This window comes from Varroa destructor, unplaced genomic scaffold (genome assembly GCF_002443255.2).
Source record: "Varroa destructor unplaced genomic scaffold, Vdes_3.0 BEIS01000001.1, whole genome shotgun sequence".
NCBI lineage: Eukaryota > Metazoa > Arthropoda > Arachnida > Mesostigmata > Varroidae > Varroa > Varroa destructor.
In genome coordinates, this window is record NW_019211454.1 from 37,893,860 (window position 1) to 37,921,272 (window position 27,413).

Genomic DNA, 27,413 nt, shown 5'->3' on the forward strand with positions numbered 1-27,413 from the left:
TATATATATATACAAACAATAAAATTGACTCATTTTGGAAGAAATATGCTCGTATAGCTCTCTCTGGACTTGTCGTACACAGCAGGTCTCCGGTCGGTACCATCTATGTCAAAACTGGTTGATACAGGTTTAGGCCCGGTAGATGTTCAGTCTTTGGTAAAAATTTTTGATAAGGATATTATATTTTTTTATGCCTGTTATTTAGTCTATACGAAATTCCTACGTTAGCTAAGAACAAATTGTTCAGGAATGTAGGATACGAGTGGGGTCAAATCTTGACAATCAGTTTACACAGCCTCGACTGGGATTCGTAACGACGTTGCGTGTGAAGACGATCTTTAAATATTTCTTTAAATCGAGCCTAGATAAGAATTTAACAATACGTGATGAAATCTCTAGCTTGTACATCGATAGATTTATACTAATCTGAGTTATTTTAGCAAGAAGTTTGTTAATCACATGGAATTTTTTCTGCTAAGCACAGTGAGTCGCTACAGGAGTGCGCCTATTAAGACTCTTAAACATCCAAATTATCTTGCTTGCCCCGAATACTCCAACGTACTATAAGCGTTAGATTAATACATTAGCACTATTATATATTTTAGTCGTACATAATTCACTGAAAAACGGAAACAGGACCATTTTTCGTCTCTATTTATGTGTGAAATATGGTAACAATATAGGTTTTTGATAGTACCTGAAAAAAGAAAAAGGTCAGTACGGTTAGCAGATGTGAACCCATGGGTGACGAGGATGAATGAGGTATGTTTGAAAATTGTATTTGAAGTTCCGTTAAATTTTTTAGTTTTTTAAATTGTGTAGTTGTGAGTGTGTAAATATTGCTAAAACAATAATAATAATCGATCAAACATTTTTTTCTTGTGACTTGTGCGACGATCTTAAAAGACGTAGGATGTTATTCTCATAGGTACTATGTTGATCTTTTATCTAAGGTATCTAAATGGCAGTTGCATATACATGTCAATAAAATTAATTATGCTAATGTTTACTTAATATACTTGGCCTTAGTATAGTTGTTTCATTTGAAGAAACGGCTGATTAAGTGTCAAGCAAATTGGCTAGCGACGAATTATTTAACGATCCCTTCTACATAAATGCGTACATCAAGTTGTTAAGATACTTACCTGTATAGACTTTAGCCCTGTAGAGCCTTTGCCATTTACCATTATCTAATTCAAGGATTTCGATGTAGCTTTCTGATAAGCTTGTACCTAATTGAAAACAGTTGGATTCTTTTTTTTTGCTTGTATGACGCAAGCATTTGTTATCGACGGCTTATTTTCGTTCAATTCTACGACAGCTGCAATTCGGTGTCTAAGCTTTTTAGAAGGGCTTCCGAATAATTCCTTTTCAAATTCGCGAATTAATTTGTATTAGTAGCCTTGGGTAAAGCGATATCATTGTACGAAATACAAAAACATGCGGCAAACAAAATTTACCAATTAAAGATTCCAAAAATCCAAGGGTCCTAAATAGCTTAAAAGGTGCAAAAAATCTGAGAAAAAGCGACTGTAGGATTTATCAAGACGACCCGATTGGCAACAAACTACTCTACTCTTAATGTGGCGGCCGGTTTCTGGTTTTCTGACAAAAAGCGGGCCAAAACGCCTCAATTCGAATAGATTGTTTTGTAGGTATGTTTTTGCTATCGAGTAGTTTCAAGATTTATTCTATTCAAGTCCTTAAAATTGGGTTTCTAGTCTTTTCAAGTGTTGAACTTTTGTAGGTCTTTACAAATGTTGTTAAACAGTACACATATTCGCGTGAATAGAGTTAGTGCTCTTTGAAAAGCGGACTGATTGAAAAGAATGTTTTTCTGGAAGATGTATTATCAGCATTTTGTGTCGCAGCAACATGTTTTCAGACTTACGGTAGTTCTGCTTTAATTTATGATAACATCTCACACTTATTGCGTCACAAATTCGAAAAGAATACAGAACTTGAGTTCATGAAAAAAGCACAGCATAGGATTTTTTTTCATCAAGAAATGCGCCATGCACCAACGTGTCAGTGGCTAGAATAACAATCTATTTATAATGATCTATTTAGGATTATTTGTTGACATCACACGTCAGTACATATACTACCAAAATTACATGTTTTGATTATGGTATGCTGAGTTTCAATTTAAATAGCCATCGTAGATCTGGCGCGAATGCGTTTTCTTTACAATACCTACGAGTCTCGTGATTTTACATTTACATACGAACGGGCTTAGTTGAATTTTGTTCGACTTCCCTACAACTATAATTTACCTGATTTTTTTATTTTCTCTGTTCTGCAGATTTATCCAGTTCACATGATGAGGAGACGAAGCTGACATCAAGCCCCCTTGTGGCATCTGCCTCGTTGCTTCCTGCTTCTGTGTGAGCGACGGATTATTTCTACAATACAAACTGTGTTGGCTACACAAGCGCCTCCTTTCTAGGAGGCGCTTCTCTTCAGACTTCCGTTCGATTCGGGGGTTCACCTCGACCGAACGTATTACGGCGATCGTCACTCCTGGAAGTCGGTTAACAGAACACACGGGATGCTCAGTGGGTTGGGGGGTGCGTCTGGGATGGCTGTTCTGAGCAGTGGCGAACATACCGATAACTCTTCATCACTGTTGCAGAGCGGACACCCCCCAAATTTAGGGCTGGTTTCCACGTCGCTAGCGGAAAATAACATTGCTATGAGCATTGGCAGTGGCAACAATAGCATCAACAACATGAACAGCCAGAACTCGTCAATTCCTGTGATTCGAGCACCGACCCTCCGAAGGGGTCGGGATGTCATTCCACTATCTGAGAGGGTAAGTTTTGTGTTCGGTCTCACTTTAATGGTTTTTTTCAGTCTCTTTCATTAAATGGTAAGGCGACAGAATTTTGTCTTCGTTTGTGTTGATTTTGGCCTGGTGTCAGCCTATTTTTGGCCTTGCAACAGGTTCTTGTACCGTGTCCAGGCACTACACGGTTTGCCTTCTATAGTTCAAGAAATAATGAAAAAAATTTAATACACATGCTACATATTACACTATTCAATTCCTTAAAGCTTAGATTTTTCAATATTTCATCTAATTTCTCGTTTTATGTCATTATGTAATCGTCAAAAATCAAGACCTTTCCTCCAAACATTTTCAGTAAATGCAATAGATTTAGGTTCAACAAATAGAAAATCAACCTAAGTAACTTTTGACATCATAAACCGTAAAAAAGTACAGCTAAAATATACCTAAAATGCTCGTAAACTTTTGAACTACTTGTTTAATTTATAGTTAATGGAGAATACTATTAAGCTAATAAGAAAAATGGATCAGGCTTACATGATATGCTAAAAACTATGGAAAATGTCAATATTTGCCCAAAAAATCTTTAAGCTTGTCAGAAATTTTTGGACATACAAAGAGATCATTGACTTATCTAAAAAAAGAGCTAATCCGAAGACCTCGACTACAAACTATTTACACTCCTGTAAATTCAGCTATTTAGCAGCTATTAAGATCAGTGGTATTTTTAGCTTAGTAGATTAACCGCGTGTAGCATGCTTATGTCGAATTTTTTGTTGAGGAACGTTTCCAAAAACTGCCTAGGTTTGTTTCAAATTGCAGTACATATACATGTAAAAAATCAGGTTAATACAGATATATACATATATATATATGAAATTATTGGGTCTTTTGTTAAGCCAATTTTTTTTTCTATACTGTTAATGTTCTTTTTCATGGCCATTCTAAAAAGTGAACAAACATCAATTATTATAATTAAATTGAAATAAAGTGCGATATACATTAAGAGCCCGAGTGTCATGGTGATACTAATTGAATCTATTTAGTTGGAGGAGCATGTTTTGCGCTGTTTAAATGAAGGATCCTCTATTTCTGAAAAAGGTTCATTCCAGAGCGCCAAGTGTATGGTTTTTTCAAGCTGCAGGAGGTAATGCTAAACTATAAATCAATCGAACATTAAAGGATAATTTTAACAGAAAGTTATGACACTATATTTATCTAGAAAAGCTAATCCTTGTATGACATGTGTCAAATGCAACCTGTCATTGTAAGACAATGCGATACGCCAGAACTTCTTCTGTGCTGGCAAATTGTTACATCAGAAATCCGTTCACATTAATCACTAATGTTAATATTTTTAGTATTAATGAATCTGAAAGTACGAGGTTGCATCGAATAGCATATGCCCTGCGGTGTCGGAAACGAGGCCTTTCCAGTCTTAAGTTCCCGTCCTTGTCTTAATACCGTCTTAGCAGGCGTACAACCTCCACAAATCTTGGTTTAACCTAACATCGCTTGAGTTTGACCAAACCAATACGGGCAATGCTTCTTTATATGGCCATTATAAACCGCTTTATCCACATCGCTGTTTGTTTTCGTTTGAAAGAGCAATAGTTTGTTAAAAATTCTCAACACTTTTGCGATGATGCATTTAAATGCAAAAAACTCAGGTTAAGAAGATTTTTTATTTTAAAAGGATTTGACGTACACTACGAGTATGTGCGGTCGTGACTGGAAGGGTTCCGAAAAATCTATTTTCAAGTTCTATCAGACTAGTTTCTACAAATTTTGCCTCTCTGTCAGTACCCGTATTCCCGGCATTTGTAGAACAGAATGTCTAGCGGCTTTTTCCTACTCTTCTTAATCCGCTCTCCTGTGAATTTGGTGAAAAACAAGCTAAAAGATGTAAAATGTACTACTTTTCGATCCAATGATATTTATGAAAGCGCGGTTATTTATATCCAGTCGGAGAGTAAATTTGACTGATATGTTACGGAATCGCAGAAACCGAATCAAGCAAGTAACGCTTGAAAGGGTAAATGGTATGGAACAGTTTCACGAGCGGATCTATGGCAGACCCTTTTTACCTTCAGGACAATAGCATAACAGCTGTATCATTGCGGGATGTTTTAACTATTTTTGGCCTCTGAGGAGCATCAAGTGTCATTTTCGGAGGACATAAAATGCATGGCCCTTTCTGGACAAACAAGTGGCACAAAGATGGATATGTTAAGTCGTATACTAGGCGATAAAAAATACTGAAAAAATTGACCTAAAGCGCACTGTTATCGCATGGGATATTCAGTAAGTATATTTATTACAAAGGAAAAGTACCAGTTAACAAAGATAGCTATGGATTATTACTGAATTCACTTAACTATCCGATCTTCGATACCTAAAACTTGGTTAGAGAGTTGTAATCAACAGAATGAGTAAAAAAAAGATAGTTCTAGTAGCAAGCAGACTTATTTTCACCTTGGTAACCTATTGAAAGAAAGACACCTAGGGTATTTTAGGACGAATATGTTGGTCTGCTGGCTTTGGAAATGGCGTCGTGGTAACAACGGTGTCTATTAAGTTGACAAACAGAGCTCGCGTCGTTATTACTAAGTTCAAATTTTACTCAAGCACTGCTCGATGCGAGCATAATCAACTGCTAAAAACTGAAGAAAAAAAGTCCTCCCTACATAATTATGAACGTGTTTGTGGTACAAGATCGAAAGATTTTTTTACCTATGATTGAAGGAAAAGTACTTGACCCAATTATAGGCAAAGGCTTCATATTGGCACATGCCCCTTGAGAACTGAGTGAATGTCAAGGAGTTCAGTAATTCAGACTTAAAAGTTAAATCAAATAAATCGTATGATTTACTTCATATATATATATATATATATATATATATATATATATATATATATATATATCAATCGTTCGCTGGGCCGAGTATTCATAATGTATTCTAATGGAATTCTCCGACGGACATTGTTAATGCCGTTAGAGTTATTTCTAATTATACATAGAACCGCACGTGCTTAATATAACGCAATCCGCAGATTGTGACGCGCCGTCCCGTGATAGAAATTGCGGTGATACTGATCGACGCGTGGCTCGTCGTATATGGCGAACCAAGTGCTACAAGCATCACCTTTACCCCCTCCCACGGTCAGTGAGTCCAACATAATAAATTTGTATGAAACGGAGATACAAAAGCTGATATAATGCACGAACGAGATTCAATCGTATAACGCTAAAAATAGAATAGGTAAAATTAATGAACAATTAACGCACAAAATAATGGTTATAGACGCAGCAAGCTCTCTCCTCAGGAAGTCGTGACATGGAAAACATGAAGAGAAACAAACTTCTATACAGAAAATACGAACTTCTTCTATGTTTGATACTCATACATTAGATTCTACAAGATGTAACAACGCGAGAAATATATATATATATATATATATATATGTATATATATATATATATATAGCCTATGCCTTTGTATGATACGCTTTTCGTATTACGTGTTGACTAACTGATGCGTTAGAAGCTCAAAGCAGTGAATTTTGATACCTCGATTAGATCATAATTTACCTAGTATCATGCACCTTCTGCTATTGATTGCCGAAGAAATTATTGTACCATTTGCCGCCAGCAACAGCGGACACAGCCGACAAATTCATCGGATGAGAGTAACGGGGAACAAAAGTGGCGCTGGACCAAAAACACTTGTGCCAGGTGACAAACTAACAAACCACTGAAGCAAGCAGCAATCATGATCATTATGAGCGTACGTCTCTCGTATTCTATTGTAGCTAAACATCTGTGTTTATACCTGTTTCGTCCGCGGTGCCTCGCGTAGCAGACGATGAGATTAGACCGCGTTCGATCGGTCCTTGTGTCCTTTATATATATATATGCGTGGAACATGATCTTGTTTATAGTATTTATAACGTACTGACATAGTTTCACAGAACGAAGTGTATAATTTCACGTCGTATGATCTTGGAGATTTCATACGCGGTTCGAGTCATTCTAGCAACAAAGTAAAAGTGAATAAAAAGCACTTTACTCCTAAACCTTTCTACTATGTTTTCTAAGGAATTATAAAGTTTTTTCCATAGCTTAATTATGTACCCTAATGAGGTTTCCTAGTTGGAAACGGTACCTCTCCTACGGCTGTAGAGGGTAAGGCCAGCTTTTGTAAAGGATCTATATAATATGTTATAGTGTGGTCACGTTATCTGGAATCGCTTTTAAATTTAAAAGCATTACTTTCTTTATTTAATCCCTCATAATTCACAGAATGGAATTTGCAATTTTTGTTTATAATAAACACCAATCTGAAGGCGCTTGTTTATCGAATAGAAATTGTGTTGGATGTTATTACTTTTACTCAGGGTGCTTTCGCACTGACGAATGACCTTGTTTTCTAAGACTAACATGAGAGTCCCTACGATCCTACGTTTTATGTGCGCCTGTATAAAACATTTACTTTCTACAAATCAGCTTGCTATATAGGTTGGTATTATGCGCCTTAACTGTGACGGGAAAGAAAACGGGAAAAGAGGAAGAATTTCATAAGAGTCTTCATATGCAACCGGAAATCAGTGGCACCGTTTTCAAAAGATATACTTAACTAGTCATTTATCATTCATTACTTAGAACAGCTTGCACCACTAGCAAACTTAGCCGCTGAGATAGATAATCAATGACACCGCCTTAAATTCACTTTCATGTAGACGAGCGTTTTGTTTTGAACGTTTACCGCCTAGAATTATCCACTTGCTTTTTCCTCTAAAAAACCGTCGTTGGATATATAAAGTTTTACATTCGATTTAAGTAAAGGAAAGTGCATGCACGATCAAATAGCCCTTTTCTTGGTGATAAATTGCGTGTATATGAATACACGCACGTATCATCAACGACATTAGCAAATGTAAATGATGAGTTGTAAGTCCATGATGTTCTAGGTTCGGTTTTCCTAAGTGTATCTCATAACTGTCGCTCCTGTTTTCTTTCTCTTGATCCTATGGAACTTTGATATATAAATATCACACTGTATACATATATATATATATATAGGATGATTTGTGCATTCAGGTGTGAACATCTGCTGGAACGGCACAATATGCGGGCGTACGCCATGCCACAGAGCTGCATGCTTCTGTGCTAACACAATAGAATAGGGGAACCAGAGTTGGATAGGTAGACAATAAAAGGGAAAGGCCAAGAGGCAAACGGCGCGAAAATATCAGAAGAGTTACAGCTTTGCCGCGCGTCAATGGAATAGCTGAACGACCCTTTTCGCTTGTTGCGTCGATGTCGCCCACTCGATCGTTGATTAGGCACAGCGCTACATCGTGAACGCACATCCGACATACTACGCGTACAGTCGGACAGATCGACACACTTCATACGTCGTTACCACTGCGATAACTTTATCTGCAGTGCCGGCGCTTCTACGCGCGCATCGGACTCAGCTCCATTGCTGCGGAATCAGTGAGCATGTCCATATGTATACATACCTACACGAGTGCAGGCAGCTACGCGCGCCGGCAGCAGCAGACGGAAGGTCATGAAAACTAAGAACGAACATCGTGGCACCGATATGGCCATGGCAGGATTTCGTTGCAATGAGTGAATTATTCGCCGCTACTCGAGCGCTACAGGGACGATCACGACAACGATGACAATGGAGCTAAGTACAGTGTGACGCTACGGCGTTAGCTGTACGTTCGTTTGCCGACTTTCGGCAACATTCATAACTGGCATTTGCCGGGACTAACCCATACGAAGCCTGCTGCTGCGATCTCAATTGAAGTTGGTGGGTGGTGCTCTAGTATGGTTTGTCTATCTGCATATAATGGTCCCGCTAGAGTTCTCCACTTCCACAGCAGACGGCGGTGTCGCCGCCGGCAGCTGGCCGTCGCCACAGTCGCTTCAGACGACGGCTGCAGCAGTCCACTCCGGCTGACTTCCAGCAGCAGTACTACGAATGCTGCAGTTGTTGTAGTCAGTAAAGTGTCTCGAGGCGGCTTCACGACTCCGTCGGCGTCAGTGCGAGAGCGGCGCGACCGGCGAGAGGGCTACCGCCTGACGTCGTCCGTTGCATGAGCAGAGAATGTAGCAAAGTAGAAGAACAAACATAGTGGCGCTATTCGTGTCGACCAGCGCTGCGTAAGATAGCGCTGCGGTCTGCTCTAGATAGAGTTTGCGCTATCGTGTCAAATCCGAGGCGACGTCGACGACTTCGCCATTATCGTTGTTCCTACTACTAGCGAGAACAAAAGTGGTCCTCCGGAGCATTACAGCTCTGTAATTTCAAGCTGATTCTGGGAATCTATTCTCATATGAAGACAGATTTTTAGATCTACCTTTCGGTATTCGTTCGAAGATCGCTAAAGGGTTGAGTTAGGGTTGTGCAGATACCGCTGCTGCTATTGCGACGACGAGGGCCACCCAGGGTACGATCGTATCATCTTTAAACAGTTCTGTAGAGCTACTGAATGATAGACAGTTCGTATGAGAGGCGTTCACAGTTCTAGTACTATGTAGAGGCAGGTGTAACGACTGCGGTTTTGTGAAAGCGGGTCGTTCTATACGACCATGGATTGGCGAGTGTTCCTTGATCGTCTGGCTAATTGGTGCGCGAACTTACATATAAGCACATCTGTACGCCTATGTGTTCACACATCTACGCACATCAACAAGAGCAACTAGACACGACGAAAAAATGCCCCCGTATCGCGCTATGTTGAAGGATACTAATTTTAGTACAGCACCATTCCACAATGTAGCACTTGTCTGAGCCACTACATGTAATCGTCTCAGACTAGTTAAGCTGGTCGGTGCTAATTGCGACGATAGCAATAGCGAGCGGGACTTTACCTTAACGCTACCACTAGCTTTACGGCCGAGGCAGCAATAGCGGCACCAGCAAGCGCCGGCGACTGTCCTGACAGCTGTGAATTTATAGTACCCGACAACGGATTATATTACTCTCATAGAGGCTAACGGCTCTGTTTAGCTAACAAGGAAACGGGCCGATCATTCTGCCGTGACGGCCGTAGCCAAAGCCACGGACCAGCGGATGAAACTGTCAGTGTAACTAGTGCATAGTGTACACGTAAATGGCTATACAGTTAAATGCTGTGTATTGGCTGCTGCGGTAGCTGTTGACTGCGGTGATCTTTGTTACCGGTTGCATTGTGACGGACGGATACAACGACATCAGTGACCGTTACAGTTATGCTTGTGTTTTTCGCAGCTGCAGAGTTGTGTCCGTCGCAGTAACTGGCTGCTGGGTCGGCCGGCCGGCAATCGAATAACGGACTGGTATAGTATCAGTCAAAAATTTCGCGACTGCCGTTGCCACTAACGATCGTCATACATTGTGCCACCGTGGTGACTCGTAGAAGTGGACACAGCACGGAAGGTATCGGTTGTTCTCTGTTTGCTTACCCGTCGTGCTGCTGCTACCTGTGTTTCGGTACTCTGCGGAATCGATACGAGCATAGCCGTGACGGCGGCACCGCCGATAGCTTTGCCCTTTGGAATACACTCCAGCTTTGCGTATATGATACCTATTATGAGTGTTCTATGCGGATATAATTTAACTTCTACGGTACCTTTGCTTCAGGCAGTCTTTATTTAATCAAGCATCAGTTGACAACATGGCTGACATTGCCGTTAGTGTTGATAAACGCCGTTAATTGAAAACCGCCTAACAACGACGACGACAGTAGGTTAAGTCGCTAGCGGTGATCATCACAAAGCGGCTATGGAGTAACAGCCAGCCGGTGCTTCACTGAAACCTTTGCACAACAAGCAGTTGACTGAAAATAACAGTTGCGTACGAGCGGCGGAATCAACGCGCCACGCCGCTTACCTTCGAGCTGAACTGATGAATTAGCCAATTGCCCGCCTTTCCCATTCACCCGTTTTGGCGGCTTCCGTGGGGGGTGAAATTGTCGCGCACTTGTCCGCTGTTACCTGCGACCAGTGCTGCTGCTGCTGCCGCCGCCGCCGCCGCCGCCACAAAATACAAATTGCATTGTGCATACGTCGCTATTGGCGGGATGCAACTGGCTGGCGAGCAGGCTAATTAAAAGGAAGCATCATTTTGCGAAACGCTACGCATAGTTACTAGGTGATATACACGTATCGATATGTGTCAAGCAATGCGAGTCAGTACGAACTAGACTTGAATTGTCACCCCCCACCAAAAAGATTGGAGTGCGCATTTGCAGGGACTTGTCAAGTGTTTTATATGTATGCCCAGGAGATAGCATCGACTCGTTTGACAGGTTAGGTTGTTACTGATATACGGACAACTAACGCTGGAACGCTGAACGGTACTGCAGCAGCGGTCGTCAACAACAGTAGCAGCAGCAGATCTGGTGGTTATCGAGCGCGTGTAAAATGGCTTCATGGGGCAATTTAGCGTGCTGTCTGGCGCGCAGCTAGCAGCGGTCAGCAGTGAACAATAAAGCAATAATAACAAAAATAGCCAGAGCACCAAGCAGCTGAGTTTGTTGAAGACAGGGCACGCGGCGTCGGCACCACCTCGCTGGAATAACGCCTACTAAGGCCACGTATGTGTGGTGTTTATATGGAATAAGCGGTCGGCTGGTTGTCTCTTTCGTCGACTATGGGCGCACACGTAAAGTTATACGGTACTAGAAATTCAGCGAATCTGTTCAAACCGTAAAAAGAGGCTATACGAGGAAACTTATTCATTCCATTACATTACAAATGTAAATTTATGTCTGTGCAGATGTGTATTTTGTGCGTCAGTTTTTTCCGTCCTCATTGGAAAGTGTGAACGACGCTGCCGGTGTGAGACTGAACAATCGCCTTCATATTGGTATGATTTAGCATAAGGTATTTTAATGCGTCAGCTTGTGCGAACGTCAGCCGCCCCACCGATCGAAATGTCTATATGACTATAACAAACGAAACTTTTATTGTTCGTTATAAAATAGCATATATTTATTTTTGCTTACTATAGGCACTTAGTATATTTTAACAATTAGGTGCTTTAGCACTCGGAAGTGTGTTTATATATAACACATGAACGGTCATTTAACTAAATGTCGTTTTCGATAATTTCGTGTAGGGTAAAGTGTGTAAGCGTCCATCCGTCATTCTTTGTTCCTTCTCATTTGCTTTCGCTTTCTCGTGACTTCCTGATCACCGCAATATCGCACCCAATCAAAATATACGTCTCAATATTTTATATGGCCGTACTTCATGGAACGCGTTACGACCGACTTTTCCGAACGTTGTCCGATGTGGTTCTTGCATTTTTTACAAACAAAGACAACGCAAAAAGGTCGAAGAGGGATTAAAATTATATAGGACTCTTTTCTAGAAATGATCGGTGTCCATGCATTCGTCTTATGAAAGGCTAAGTAAATTATTAAAAGTTGTGATTGCGATAAATGAAGGACGAGAGAAAGTTATTTCTGGAGGATCTGCGTAGTAAATGTCTACCGATGAATCTCGATCTCAACAAAGACAGTTACATTGATGGTTTTTGTTAACGGCCAACTCTGTTGTCTTATCATAACTGCGATCTGTGTGTTTGGCAGTTGCAGTGCAGATTCTGTGAACGGTAAACTCTATGCTATGTACATCTTTCATCAAACGCGATTAAAAGCTAACTAGCGATTTAATGCAGATTAAGAGCTTCTCCACAAACTGTAGAACTTGGTTGTTCCTGTAACAAGCGTTGGACGAAAACGCCTTCGTCAGCTTAGCAGCCATTGACGCTTTCAGGTTCGTACGAGAAACAAGAGGGCGTGAAATGCTATAAACTGGCACAATGAACGTCTTAACATTGCAAGCGGGTGATCGTAATCGTTAAGGGACTATAAACTATATATAGAAAGAAAAGAACCCGCTTCGATTACGAGAACCGGTATCAAAAAATTAAAAGTATCAACTTTTATCACGGATGCATGATACGAACTCACTGGACTCGATCTGCTGTGAGCTGCCTTTGATTTGAAGATCAATGTTTGCCCGCATGGCAGGCACCTCCATGCATGGTAAGGTTTTGTCAATATTCAAAATGAAAAAGATTATTAAGCGTTGACAGAATCACGCATACACATTCACACGGGCAAAATTTATGGCCATAGCTTCATTTTAATATGCTCCATCGTCAATGCTCAAACTGTTTAGTTTGGCTGGGAAATAAAAAAGTGCTGCGAATAAAGTAAAAATATACGTGAGTATAGATGATCATTTTTCTGTGGCCCGTACAGAAAAACAGTTTCTAATATTCAATATCTATTTATTACGCTTAGGCAATGTCGAAAGCAAAACGTGAATAAATTCGTTACTACGTTTACCGATATTTTCATTGGTAATGTTAAACAGGTAGAGTTGAACTTGGGCTGGCAGCGCCGTAGGTCAAAGCCTGGCTGCCATATGTATGTGGGAAAATATAATTTTTTTTTAATTACTACGATTCCTCAGGCATTTCAATCAGCCTATTCGAAGCGTGTACTGTGCTTCGTATTCCATTGACGCGATTATAACATCCATCATTGATAATTCCCATCTCCTTCTCTGACTTTTTTTTGTGGCAAAGCGACTAGTTTTTCAGGGTGGAAGGCTATTTACCTACATCGGGGCCCAAGAGTTAATCATGCTTTACCCGCTCGCCGAATAAACATTTCGACCCGTAATAGAATTAAGTGGTCTTTTCTATAATGCTAGTTCGATCAGCATCTTATGTAATCCTTTTTTTGCAAGCATTTTGCGAAAGTGTATAGATGTGCGTCATCAGATTTAATATATTCAAGTAATTGCACTTCTGCTTTATTATATGCGATCTAAAGAATAATTCGAATTTTTTTTTTGCTTCGTTGCTATAACGGACAATTGATAAGAGTTTATAAATTGACGCGGGAGGATTGATGATAATTTTGCTTCTATTATCGTTATAGCTCTCAATAACAAATGCTCATCTTTCGGTAAAAAAAAGTCGAGAGCTCGATTTCGCCGCGCTAGAGACCACCGCTGCTATTACAATATATATATACACTGAAAAAATATACTTTTCCGCTTCAGAAGTCAACATAAGATTTTTGACCAACTTTAGACATGCTATATTGTCTAGTCTACCACGACTTAGTAAACTAAGCTCACTGTTTAAATGATGTGCGAAAACGTCGGGACACAGCCGTCTGCACCTATGATCAGCATACGTTGAGGATACATTTTCGTATTCGTTTTGAGATCGCCATACTAATCATCTGTTCATCGCACCAACTCTATTTAAAGGAAACAGCTTTATTTAAAGTGATTGACAAATAACTACAAACGTATATACGCTCCGATGTCCAGTAGGACAATGTTTATCGAAGCGACTTTTCTGGAAAATTTGAAATGAAAAGTGTCGCAATTTTAATACTGGCGAGTCGAGAAAAATATACAAGGGTCCGGGTCCAAATGTCGCCAATATTGGCATACTTATCTGGCAAAGAGACTTCGGAACGGAAGCCGAGGTGCTGAAAAGGCCTGCTTGTGCCGGGCGTTGCTTTTTGCATTAGCGGATATGGCTGTATCCTATACACACAGTGAATTTGGCGCCATTTTTCAAATGTACATTCGAAGCGTTCATTATTTTTGTTCTATCATTTTTATGACTGGATCGAATTTCTTCTGAGGTCAAATTTACGCTGTGATTTTTGAAAACTGATTAAGGAGTTAGTATAGATCAGAACGCAGTTGTTCCCATTGAAAGTGCCGAAACGGATCAGCGGGGTGTCGATGGACGTATTTTAGCACACTAAGTCGGCATCTACCGAACCGTTGCTTCTTGACGCACCATTGTGTTGTGTTGACTATTTATTCATTGGCCTCGTCGACTTGTGGGAACAAAGACGTGCACTTAATGCTAATAAATTAGAAGTACTCTAGTGGACAACCGCCTGGGTGTGATCAATTTATTACGGACTATCCCAGCTAGAAGTGAATAGCTACGAATAGGCCAAATCATGCACAGCCTTCTATATACAAATCGGACATATGCAAAGGGGAAACATCATGAACGACAATTACTTTTAGCTCACGCATTAATTAAATGTGTACTTCGATATTTCTCAATATTCTAATAATTCATCCTTTTTAAAAATTCCGATTTATTATGCAATATAATAGACACGTTTGCTGACGCGAAATGGACGTATTTTTCGTTAAGGACTGCGACGTTACCGCTGTATCAACACAGGGGGCAGATTGTAGGTTCGATGTATAGTAATTGCGGTTCTTCGGCTCTTTTTCAATAGACATTCTCGAATCAGGCCTAATTTTTATCGGTGATTATGGAAATTACCACAAAATTGGGGCAATGGAATGAGAACGTAAATCTGGCACTTGGCCGATGCAACTCATCCTTATATTATAAAATTTTATGGATTTCACGCTCAAGTTTGTGAAGTGGTTAAAGCTAAGAGCTAGGCGACTATGGGTGTCGGGCCATTATGTCTTGTTAATAGGCTGGTGCTCGTCAATATGAACTAGACATCTGTTCGAATACAGTCAAGAATTACTCTCAATAAAAAATTTCCTATGAAAATTGTTTTGCTCTGTATACAATGTGTTGTACAGTAGCACATGGCAATGTTGGCTCCATCAGTTGTTCATGATAATTAAAAACCCTGTACTTCTCAAGTGCCAGCTATCCAACTGAGGCGACTATCTCTATGATAGGTCCAATGGTTAAATATAAGGGACAACATGATTTCTACCGCTCGTAGTGCAGGTTTCAGTTTGAATGAAACAATGACTTCTTATTAGCAGGAATATATTTCCGCATGACATCAATCAGTCGATCGTTGTATTGGATCACTCGCTGTGTGGGGCGTTGCCAGCGATGTTGCCCCGGTGTTACGAATTTGATTGGAAAGATAGTCATATGTGCTGTTGCCATAAAAAGTAGTCTTCTTATCGGCTAATTTACCACTGTCAAATGTCAAATAAGTGCTTACCTTCACCAGAATCTCTACAACTGGTAGAAAAAAAAAAGGGCTAAGATTTTAAGTAGTATTTCTCAAGAACTTGCCGGAAACAGGATAACCCCCATTGGTCTTTTGAAATCGATCTATCGTCTGATATTTTGTGACGGGTCCACTGATGTATTCGTAGCCATAATTGTTTCGTTCGCAAATGCTTTCTGTTTTGCTGTTGCAGAAATTTCCTATGCAAAATTTGTAAACCAATTTTAACTTACACTATCCAAACGTAGCCATTATATTTATGGCTGAAATAAGGTTGCTTCCGTTGGAAATAGTCATAGGCATCTTTAAAATGGTTACTTGCCTTTTTGCAATTCGTGAGGCTAAATATATTGACCTTTCCTATGTATAAGATGCACAAAGTTAAAGTATTGCAACCAATACTTGCCGTTGGGCAACCTCGTCGGATAGCATGATAGACCGAAGATTGCACGCGTGTTCTTCACGCGACATGCAGTACCTGTGACGTCCACCCATAGAAGTCTGCGGACTAAACTGAAATGGATCTGGTGGTTTACATAACTTGTCACCACAGTTTTCCTTGGGGACGAAGTCATATAGCAGTCCTTGCATTTGTACGCGTGTGCAGTCAGAGCAGCCCCTTACGTTACTGACATTTTTTGAGCATCAGAGCGGGCACGCAGAGGCTGGAACACGTTCAAACCGTTTGTTAGAGCGAAACCTTGACCGCGCTTGTTAAGTTTAGATAATGCCGAGTCTCATTAAATCTAATAGAAGTATAATAGTAATAGTTGAGTTTGTTTGCGTGATGGCCTTGCTGAACGTAGCAATATCTCTGCAAAGTATTTATAGAGCGATGTATAATGCGCTTTTCCTGCTTTGTGACACGTAAGTTCTGACTATATGATCGTATGAACACCCACATCATTGAGGAAGAGGTCTCAGCAGTTCACACTTAGGAGGATCCATTCGTATAATGTGCTTCTTGGTTCTATCATCAACGGACGGACCGCTATTAGTGACTGCTGTCTTGTGTTAAGCGCGATCTTACACGGTCGAACATGATACAGTTGAAATGTTGTTGTTAGCAAGAGTAATTTGTTTATGCAGAGTGTATTGCCGCCACAGAAAGATGGGTAAAGCTGCCGAGAAAGGGCGGATTAAGACGGTGGGACATTGCGATTGGACTGACGATGACGAGAAGAAAAAACTGCTAATGTTGCTGCATAAGCAGAACCGAAACACAGAATTGTCACTATATCTTGGCTGGTCTAGTCTTTCTTTCCACCTTGGCGCTGGGCTGGTTCCATGTATGATCATAGTCACCGAGCAGACGCTGTTTCTCATCACTTCAGAGAGCAGATGGATTATTTTTACTAAAGACGATACGAACCCATAACGATGATTCTCGCCAGCGATATTAAATGCGTGTGACTTCGATGGAAATAGACGCAATAACTCTCTTATTTGAATTAAATCGCTGTGTTTGTATGGATATGTATTTGTGTGGGGATATGCATGTACGAAGTCCGCGCGCCGGTATTTCCTCATATGAAAAACGCGTGCATACATATACGGACAAACGCTATTGGCCGCGACGTCAACTCGTCATCGCTACTTAGTAAACTGTTGAGATCTTTTCTTAATGTTTCTTTTGTGTTGGTACGCTAACGTACTACAAATCACCGTGTTATCATATGCAAATCGTCCAACGCCAATCAATTTTTGAATACTGTTGTCCGCGTGTTTTCGAGTGACACAGGTCATTTGATCATCGCGGGCGTTGCGCACGGGCAGATCTGGCAAATACATATCTGCTTAGCCACAGTGGATACGTCGACCGTACTCCGTCGCCTCTACGGCACGGTAAATTCAATGTGAATGTAAATTTCTGAATTTTCCAGCTGAAGCTGTATATTGTGTGCCCCTCAATATCAAGTGTATTGACGAGTACATCACTGACTCAATTAGATCTGCTAGTGGCGGGTTCCGTTGCGTCGCATAAACATAAAAAGCAAGATACAATATCTGTTAATGAACATCTGTTAAACAATACTCTTTCTTTTCTCATTTCTATTACGTAATGTGTCAATATGAGTCCGTCCCTATTTTTTCGACCGGCCCTTTTTCCAACCCATCGTCTGCTGTCGATCGACTATAAACGAAATTATCAGTCAAGCGCCAAGTTTAGCCCAATCAAGCCATTACAGAGCTCTAGGCTGACGCATAACGCTAATGAAAGCCTTGTGAGCAAGAAACGGACAAAATACTTTGGCTACTTCGCCTCGTCGTAATGTCTATTGTGCGGGTCATAAAATAGATGTTTTTACTGTGTTTGGTCTTGTGTTGCTGACGCAGTAATATGCCGGCGGCAGGCAAAGGCATTTGCTTTACGTTCGAATTGCTTCTTTAAGCCTGTGCGTTGTTGCGCCGGCTTTTCAAAGTAAATACGAAAATAACAATGAAAATTTTCTGACAGAAGCCCGTAATGTTCTTGGGAGATTGGAAAAGCGCGCATCCGCCTATCCAATCATTCCGGTCAGTCCTATGTTCGTTTCTTTTTAGGACCTGTTGCGCATTAGTCGTCATTGGCAAGGTCCATGCGGGTTCATTGGTCCAGTCAGCGAGAACGAATGAGGCCAAACCTTGTGTGAATGGTTATTGTGTAAACCCTTTGAGATGAGGTAGGACGAACGGTAAGATTTCGTAAAATTACTCATACTCATAGTTATTTCTCATCGTTATTTGCAGAGCATTTTGCTTAGGAATAACTTAGCCAGCTCTGGGATGAATTTTGGAAACTACACATACAATGGAGTCCACAGAAATACAATTTCAATTAAATTCAAACAAAAAACTCATATTTAGCCGCAACATTACGAGAAAAAAACTTGCTTCCTTAATCGAAATCTAGTGATATAGCTAGAATTGAACGACTGGAGGAAAATAGATGTTACAAACTGCCAGCCACAGGTGTCCAGGTATCCGGATAGGATCTGGATTGCGACAGTGTTTTTCTGTTCGCAATTCGTTGTTTTATCTCTCAGAAAATGTTTGCTTGCAACCTGGCTACGCTTATTTTGTTTATAGGTCACTTTGCATCACTCGTATGCATATGCATCTAATTTTAGTAAAGATGAGCCACTGAAACGTAAAACTTGAATATCACTTAATAAGTGGTATAGGAGTCGACCCATTTCTGGGCATGTTCAGTCAATTCGTAAAGCATACTAATAATGATGATGAGATGATATTGTGGTAGTTGGCTAGCCGCTAATACTTCAGCGCAGTGAGCCCCATTGTTGATGCGCTAGTTAAGACGTGGATTTTATGATTGTTCGCGCGGCGTATACAATATAACAGAGTCGAGGACAATCTATGGCCTTCGATTTTCGCAAAGTAAGCACAATGTTGTGACCTTAAATTAAAGCGAAGTGTTGTAATACTCAGGATAGATCTGTAGAAGCATTTAGATTGGTTAAGCGCGTGGGCAGGATGATGTATGTATGTGTTGTTCAATTCATATATTATATACGATAATTAGCTTTATAATCAGTCGCACGATCAGGGACCTTCTCAGAGCTCAACATGATTATATAAATGACGAATTTGAAAAATATTTACTAATCCTAAAAATTGACAAAAATACTACTCAAAACTGAATACATTAATTTAAAGTTATGCTGAGATGGGAGACGGGAGAACCACGATAGAAGGAAAATGGCGAGAGATGCAGCCTTTACAACCGGTTAATAAGCAAACGGTCTTGCACGTGGTGTCGACTGGGAGTGCCGACACTGAAGAAGGAAGCGTTTGACTCTATCAGTGTCACCGACAGACTATCAGACATGTCAATCGGGTCATCGTAGAAACGTCTTAGAACCGACCCGATCACTTATCGAGCAACACTGACAAATGTTCATTCGTAAAAAAAACGTTCAGAAAATCAAAACAAACAATGAAGGACTCGTTGTTTGTCCAATCGACTGGATCAAGCCGAAGCAGCCTACACCTTTTTGGAACAGTGCTGAACCGCTTTGTTCACGAAATTTGTGCCGTTTGTTGATATGAATGCTAACCAGCGGTGGCTTCAAAGGGAGCAGTATTGCTATTCAAGTACTAGGTTTTCGTCGTAAGCATGAGGATAAAATAAGCAACGGGAAATAAGGAAAAGAGGATAGGGAAAGAATTACCGTTGACTGAATGTTGACCACCGATGTGGGTTATCAGCGCTTTATGCCTAGATGCTATGTAACGAATGAGCGGCCTTGGTATTGGGCGCAAATCGAACTCTACAGGCCTACCGAAAAAAAAGCATTTGAGAGTAATCGCTATTAGTTTTACAGGTGTATGCTCTTTTCGGTTTTGTGGCGTAGTCTGCGCCTACGAGGTAATGGACAGTGGCGGTATTTTTATAGCTTGTCACGTAAACCCAACACCAAGTTAAAAAAAGAATATATAAACTCTGCGACGGAAACGTCCAGTTTGGCACGTCTATTCATGACCGAACATTGATCAGTCTGGAATTACTAAAAACAAAGATCGATCGACTATAACGGGTTGTGTCACATGTGTACACTGCTTTCAGATCATAAACACCAAATGTTCAATGGTGCTTGGCTGTGGACCGATATATTGACACATGCAGACCATCTATAGGGGGTGGGACTCATTTTTAACACAAATTTGACTAAAAGCCTTCGATTATGTATGAGAAGCTTTGAAACTAATGAATCGAAGAGGCACTATTCAAAAACATCGCGACTCTTGATATCCATCGGATCATCGGACATTGAGGAACTGTTGAGTACAATCTTGAATTCGTGCTTTGTTGCACCAAAATAGACTGACTAAGTTCTATCGTATAGTAAATTTTCAAAAAGTAGAGAGGGACAAGACAAATAGTTTCATGTATTTTTTTAACTAGAATAGAGTACCTTGTTATTGGCTGTGGCTGAAAACAATCTTAGTTAGAAAATTTCCGATCCTTTTTGACAGCTGGTAAAAATTTCTTTACGGATAAACTTTTAGGACAAAGTCAGTTTTGCTAAGAGGACACTTTTCTTAGCCTAACGGATGCCGATGTCAACAGCCAGTGATTTCATGTTGTTCGTGCTGATCATGTTGAAGCAGCTATTTTCTTGACAAAGAACAGTGTTACTGTTACCACCCACAGCAAAATCACGGTGGGTGGTAATGGTGGCCAGGATGGCGAAAACGCCGGGTTAGTGTTTCCATTGCTGTTACCATGCGAAGTGGTTTCCGACAACAGGCGTTCCTGTTCGATCGGTGCTGGCCTTCTGTGTTTTTCTGTGCCGAATGATTTCTTTCTTCTAGCTTCCGATAAGGCTATGAAACGAAATATTAGATAGACAAGTAGCAATAACAATTTAGCCATTACTAATGTAAGTGCGAGCGATATTGGCACAAGTGTCATGGTCGCGTTGTCTCACAAACAAACGGGACAAGTTATTGAACGACGCTGTCGTCGATAACTGTCCGTCGCTTTGATTTCTTTGATGGGCTGACCAAAACAGGTAAATTGAGGACCACAGAAATAAGGGTTGTTAATGTACAAGATTGCGAATGATCGATAAGAAGAAAAAAAAGAAACGCAATAATACGGCTAACGGACCTTTTGCTTGAGTATGTTTTGATGATGAAACAAATGATAAAAAACAAATACAGGTCATGTTTCTTATTGTGAACGCCCTTATTTTAGTACTTAAAAATGAACCGACCCGAAAATTAACGAAACGTCAGATGTATTCGAACTATTTGATTTCTTTTCGACATATATCAGCATCCGTAGGCTCACCTGGTACGGAGTAGGACAACATAGCTTCAGGTGGGTTTAACCTCGAACAAACGAAGCGATGAGGGAGGTATCATACCATAGACCAGGTTTTAAATCATTCGTTGAAGACAGACCCGTTTTTCCCGCTCAATCGTACCAATACCGTGGAAGGTGGTAAATTTTTTTCTAGTGTCGAAATTGATTGGACGATGATGAAACTTCATCGAGCGATCCAACTCGCTTCCCAATAAAAGCGCCTTTTTCGGTTCCTAACTTTGGAAAATCGAATACCAATCAGTAACGCCATTGGATAGAACAGTAACTAAATAGTGCTAGTTTCTAAATTAGCAAAAGTATAGCTTCAATATGAAATAAAATCAGGAACTTTACCAAGCTTGACAAAGTACACCTTACACCAATCTGTGAGGTCAAGGGGTGGCAAACTATCCATTGCCTTGACTCAGAGGTAATCCTTAACCGATGTGAGAATAGAGAAACACCATCCCACCTAACGACAACAATTTATGTAACCGGTGCCTTTGAGAACCGGTAGTTTTGCACCAAACGTTGCTCCAACTGTGCTCCATCAGCAACAGTTCAGCTCAATAACAGGGCACCCCCAGCTGTCACGGTTCTCGGCATTGCCGCATCAGCATGAGTCGCAACTAATACCACCACATATAGTTAATGCAACAAATAGATTGTCGTCGCACGACGCTTTACCACAGCCCGCCAAACTGACTCGATCCGCACGGGGTCGGCGGCAACTGCACGGATCGCTCATCTTGAAGGAATTTTCGGCAATGCTCTAAGTTTCCAGTATATTCGATTGATGCTGGGCTGTACCGTCGAGGTCGAGACGAACATAAGCACGCGAACACGATGTGTCTTTCTAGAGAACTCATTGAAAATATGTAAATACATTCAAAAAAGAAGTTAAGGGTATGCTCATCGAATAATCTTTATTTGATTAGTCGGTTCAGCGTATGCTCATTTCGGGGTGATGCTTGGTTACGTTTTAATGGTAAATCGTACTGTCGATGTTCTGTCGTTCCGGCGTAAACTATCGAGGCTGTTTTAAACAGCTCATTCTCCAGACAAACGAAAAGCGCTGTTTCTTTCTTTACGGAAGATCTGTGCATGCACATTGATAACTCTATGCACTCGAATGAACTACGCGAGGAACTGTTGCTCGTGAGCGGGATGGACAGGTGATAGATGGCTGATGGATGAGCCGACTTACTTAAGTTAGGATTTATGCCTAAACTAGCAAGTCAATGCGTTTGTTAAGTAATCGTGCCTATTCATGGCTCTATTTTCTAACGCGAGGAGCGTTACAGCGTGTGCCGATCTCGTTAGCTTACTCCTGGTGGTGCATCCGTAACAGAAACTTTTCTTCACCTTCCATGGCACGCCCGTCACGCAGAGCCAAAAAAAAAGCACGAAAATCAGTTAACATTAGTGAAATATAGTTGGGCACGCTTTGGACTTATGAGTATATATGTATATAAAGGCTGAGTAGTATAATATGCATTCTGTGTTTGTTTATTGCGGCCATCAGGTCAGCGTTATCGAAAAACACCTGAGAAGACTCGATACCACAGTACGCCATACCAGGCATGGATACGATTTCGTTTCAAGTGAATCACAGTGGTTATCACATTTAGCAATTATCACACACGTAGCAGTCAGTGCATGAAGTTCTATTCGAGTGAAAGGTAGTCTGGTGCTAGTAACCCACACTTCAAGCGAAGTACTGAACGCTGGATTCTGCGCTGACAAGAACCAATAGCTAGGGCACAGCGGCCCGTAGTAGTAACGAGAGTAACTAGCAAGATTTGTCGATGAAGTTGTACAGGTACTATATAGACCTTGCACCCTTTATAGGCCAACAGCTGTCAAGTAAAGCTAATATCTAGCTAGGATTTCGGCGTGCACTGTGGTCTTTAGTTTTTCTATATTTTTGTAATGAAATTGTGGAAGTTTTTCATAGTGATGAAGACAACCCTTGGCAATTCGTTTGGGGATGACCTTCTACAGATAACAGCTAGTCACAGGTCGTCCAGTCACGCATTGTGTTCAAATAATGGTAGTAAAATTTGTGGAGGTCTTTTACTCCGTCTAACGGTTTTTGCGAACGGTGAAACGCGCTCGTTATTGCCGAGCAGGTGACCAGCACCTGTTTGATGCGTAAATTCTCGACTCTGGACCGTGGCTCGTACCTGATCCTCTGGCTTGGTTGTTTTTGGTCGACCAAGTCTGTCACCGAAACGAAAGCAAGGGGTAAAAAATAGGAGATGTAATATAGAAATTAATCTTGTTCATTAATTATATCATTCGTCACTCATTTGTCCATTTCTATAATAACGTTTAATCGATATGTGGAGAGCAAATGAACGGCAGCAAAACCCCTACAATAATTAGAAATATTTATGCATGTAATCGCTATAGTCGAGCTTAGCAGGAGGAGATGATAATGCACAAAACCCCAACGAACAAGTATTGTTTCTGATATGTAACGATGTCAGCGTTTTCTAATTAGTGACACCGTACAACTGCGAAAAATTGACATTGGTTTAAATCGTTCATTTAGCACGGCAGAGTCATGTAATAGATGCAATGTTGATTAAAACTACTCTATACGTCGCACTTATATAAACTATTTTAACTCTAACTAAATTACTCTGCATACAATTTAACAGCCGTTCGCATCTCGACGATTACTAGACAAATGAATAAAGATTGTAGTATAATCTTATACTTCTAAAAGAGTTGCTTCCTATATATATACGTGGCAAAAATGACATGTTTGGGAAATTGGTTTTATCGGAAAATTACGAACGAAAATTGAGAGAAACTGAAGAAAATAGGCAAGGAAAATATGGTCTTTTTCAATACGTATTTTAGCAATATCTAAACGTAAATGTTTATCAGCTTGCCGAGCTCTATACAATAAACATAATAAGATTCGATTTTTCAAAAAAAAAAGCCAGGTTTTCGCATCCGCCACCATGGACTAACAGATCGTGTTTTCCTTGGGAAACTGTTGAGGATTTCTGAAAAGTATTAAGGTCTTCACATTTCTTACTGGTGTTGTTTCCTCAGGGACATAAGAATCAGTTAAGGTTAGTTTATCATTAAAATTGCGGGACAGCCGCTGGGGGTAACAGGATTACGATTGTATAGTGACAATTTAATTGCGATGAGGGCACGGGATAACTGACACTGGAGAATGGGTCACAGGGCGACTAGAACAGGACATAATGAAGCATCTACATTAAGGTAACTGAAGCAATAACATAGAATTACAAGATATACATACATAATACAGCCAACTAATAAAACAACTCGTACGAGACGGTGGGTTTTCTAGACCAACCTAACGGTAGAATTATGTCGAAAAGGCTGTAGTGGGCTAACAAAGGTAATGTTTAATAAGAATCGTATTCTTGCTAATGAGCCTGGGTAAATTTCGGTGGACCTTGTACATGTGTGATACTGTTCGTCAGCACTCAGAACAAGTGTCGACTTAGAATATATATACAGGCAGATATAGATATGTGTGTGTGTGTGTGTGTGTGTGTGTGTGTGTGTGTGTGTGTGTGTGTGTGTGTGTGTGTGTGTGTGTTTGTGTGTGCATATGTGCTTAACAAGTTCTCTGGATGATTTCGGCGTTCTATGTTGTACCTCAGTTTAGAATAGACTTGTCTAGTTGACCTTAGACACTCCGCACTGGAAATTGCCGAATGTACTTTTATGAACACGTACGTGTGTGCGGCTCATTATATAGTTATCTAGTATTTTATGAATAAACCAGGTTCTTATTGGCACATGTGCTGTATTATGTGATTTGTTTTGCCTACTATAGTAGAAAACTGCCATATGAAAAGTTGCACGAAGGGAGAGAGAAGAACAAAGTCTGTGCTGCTAATGCCAGATATGAGAGAACAGTTACTTCAACGTTAGCCTCTATCATAATAGTGGGCAGCACAGCGCCACCATCTGTTGCGGTTGCGGTTGTAGCGACGGGAGGTGAAATTCCGGCGTATTCGAGCTTCTGTGATTGGCTGGCAGGTGGACAAATCACAGACAAAGACAATGCCTGCGGAGATCTTGGAGCGTCTGCCGGAAGATTCGATCCTTGAGACGGTCGACGAATTTGTCCGGTACCCCGATGTAAGAGTCCACCATGCACGCGTCTTAAACCGATATGTCATTTCCTAATCAAACGATTTCGACAATGACGACGTCGAAGTCTGCTACGGTTGTTGTTTCTAACCGCTAATCCCCATATTTCTATTGACGGTGTGAATCGAAATCTGATCTCGGAATACGGACTTATTCTGTGTTAGTTAGCTTGCTTCCGGGTGTACTGCGAAAAGATGTAACAAAATGGACGATTCGTTCTGCTGCGTAAGCGAGGGAATCTGTACGGTCATACAAATATATATACAGTGTCGTTGCGTAGACGGAAGCAAACACGCACTAACAACAGTCGCACGCTTTATATGTGGTCACAAGCCAACCGTCTTTCATAAACATATAATAATAATAATAATAATAATAACTAGAACAGTAATAATATAGATTTAATTAAATAGTCCTTGTTGGCGCATAATAGGCTTCAGCATAAAGTTATCATAATTTCTACATATTTGCTCATTGCATTTGTATACGGCCTCAAAACAGTGTGCGAATGTCACATGTATCGTACGATGACCGATATGTCGGCCGTTTTCTGCTTTGAAAAGTAACATATCGAGTACTATGTTAGAGAACTTGTCATTGCCTTGCGATCTCTGAGAGCTAAAATTGCCTATTCCTTTTTGGACAAAAGTTACGCCCTACAGAAAACTTTTGTAGCGGGTTCTGCAGGGAATTGCTAGCTTTTCTGTCTTCTAGAAATGTCTATAGTGAAAGACATACATGTTAGAACAAGACCTTAAGGGATAGTATTGCTGAAAATCGTCCAAGACCTTACAGGCAAGTCGCTGGCTGGTGCGGGGAGAGTGGGCACAGTCCACTCTGCTAAATGTTTATTGGTTGTGTTGTCCTAGGCAAATAACACGCAATAGCTATCGAATTGCTAACGTTATGGCAGAAGCAAAGTCAAGCCGGGTCAAGTTCCCGAACTTCAAACCGAGCTCAGATGTAACAGCTTTGTTAATAATCGCTCCGGTAAACATTGAGAACATGTTATTTAATAACAAGAGATGGTCATTTCGTCCGGTTGTATGATTTCTGTAAGCTGACAGAATAACCAAAATGCTTTAGAATTTATCCATTTAGTTGCTGAATTCGAGTGTTCCACTAATCAGCTTAATATTACTAAGCTACAAACATACCGCAGTTATACCGCAACATAGCCAGTCACTAACACCTGTGGAAGCCTAATGGTAGTTCTATTAGTACTTCGTTATAATAGTCCGTGATGTTGTGAAGAATAATGAAATTTACAATGAGTTTTTGTTATTTCATCAATTCAACGATGTACAGGTAGAATTGGAGCGCGTTCTTGGACTAACCGTGACTAGCAGCGCCGCCGTGGCTGTTGACCCGCTTACCGCAACCGTTGCCTATCCAGCTGGTTTGTATCGCACAACATCGTAACTCTCAAAACAGGCAGATTTAATAAATCAGGTCCTCTTATGTACCAGTCTACGCATGTATATGTAGCAAATTTCTAATCATTCTTCAGACCAGTTTATTACGAAAACAACAATGGAACAATGCAGTATTCGGTGCTGCAGTTCCGCCTGAACTCACGTCGATCTTAACTTTTTCTCACTTTTGATTTCCACGTAGAGTCACATGGTCCTGCATTATCAAAGGAAT

General features: G+C 40.6%; 1 protein-coding gene and 1 long non-coding RNA gene across 12 annotated transcripts in view; one reads left to right on the plus strand and one right to left on the minus strand.

Moving 5' to 3' along the window:
* Wdr62 (WD repeat domain 62) overlaps window positions 1-27,413 on the plus strand; it is an 82,990-nt gene that overhangs the window by 9,486 nt on the left and 46,091 nt on the right. For 7 of the 11 annotated variants that reach the window (XM_086978159.1, XM_086978166.1, XM_022816392.2 and 4 more), the window contains 2 exons: window positions 2,306-2,815; window positions 27,075-27,165. In XM_086978159.1, coding sequence (XP_086834285.1) covers window positions 2,552-2,815; window positions 27,075-27,165 — 355 coding nt within the window. In that variant the 5' untranslated portion in view covers window positions 2,306-2,551. Of the gene's footprint in view, window positions 1-1,489; window positions 2,816-5,842; window positions 5,952-11,488; window positions 11,656-25,446; window positions 25,755-27,074; window positions 27,166-27,413 lie in introns of those variants that run through there. The other 4 variants (XM_086978179.1, XM_022816416.2, XM_022816425.2 and 1 more) reach the window with 4 other exon arrangements.
* LOC147758610 (uncharacterized) lies at window positions 16,355-17,076 on the minus strand. The gene is made up of 2 exons (XR_015319814.1): window positions 16,705-17,076; window positions 16,355-16,467 (listed from the first exon to the last, which is right to left on the minus strand). It is a non-coding gene; the product is annotated as an uncharacterized LOC147758610 (long non-coding RNA).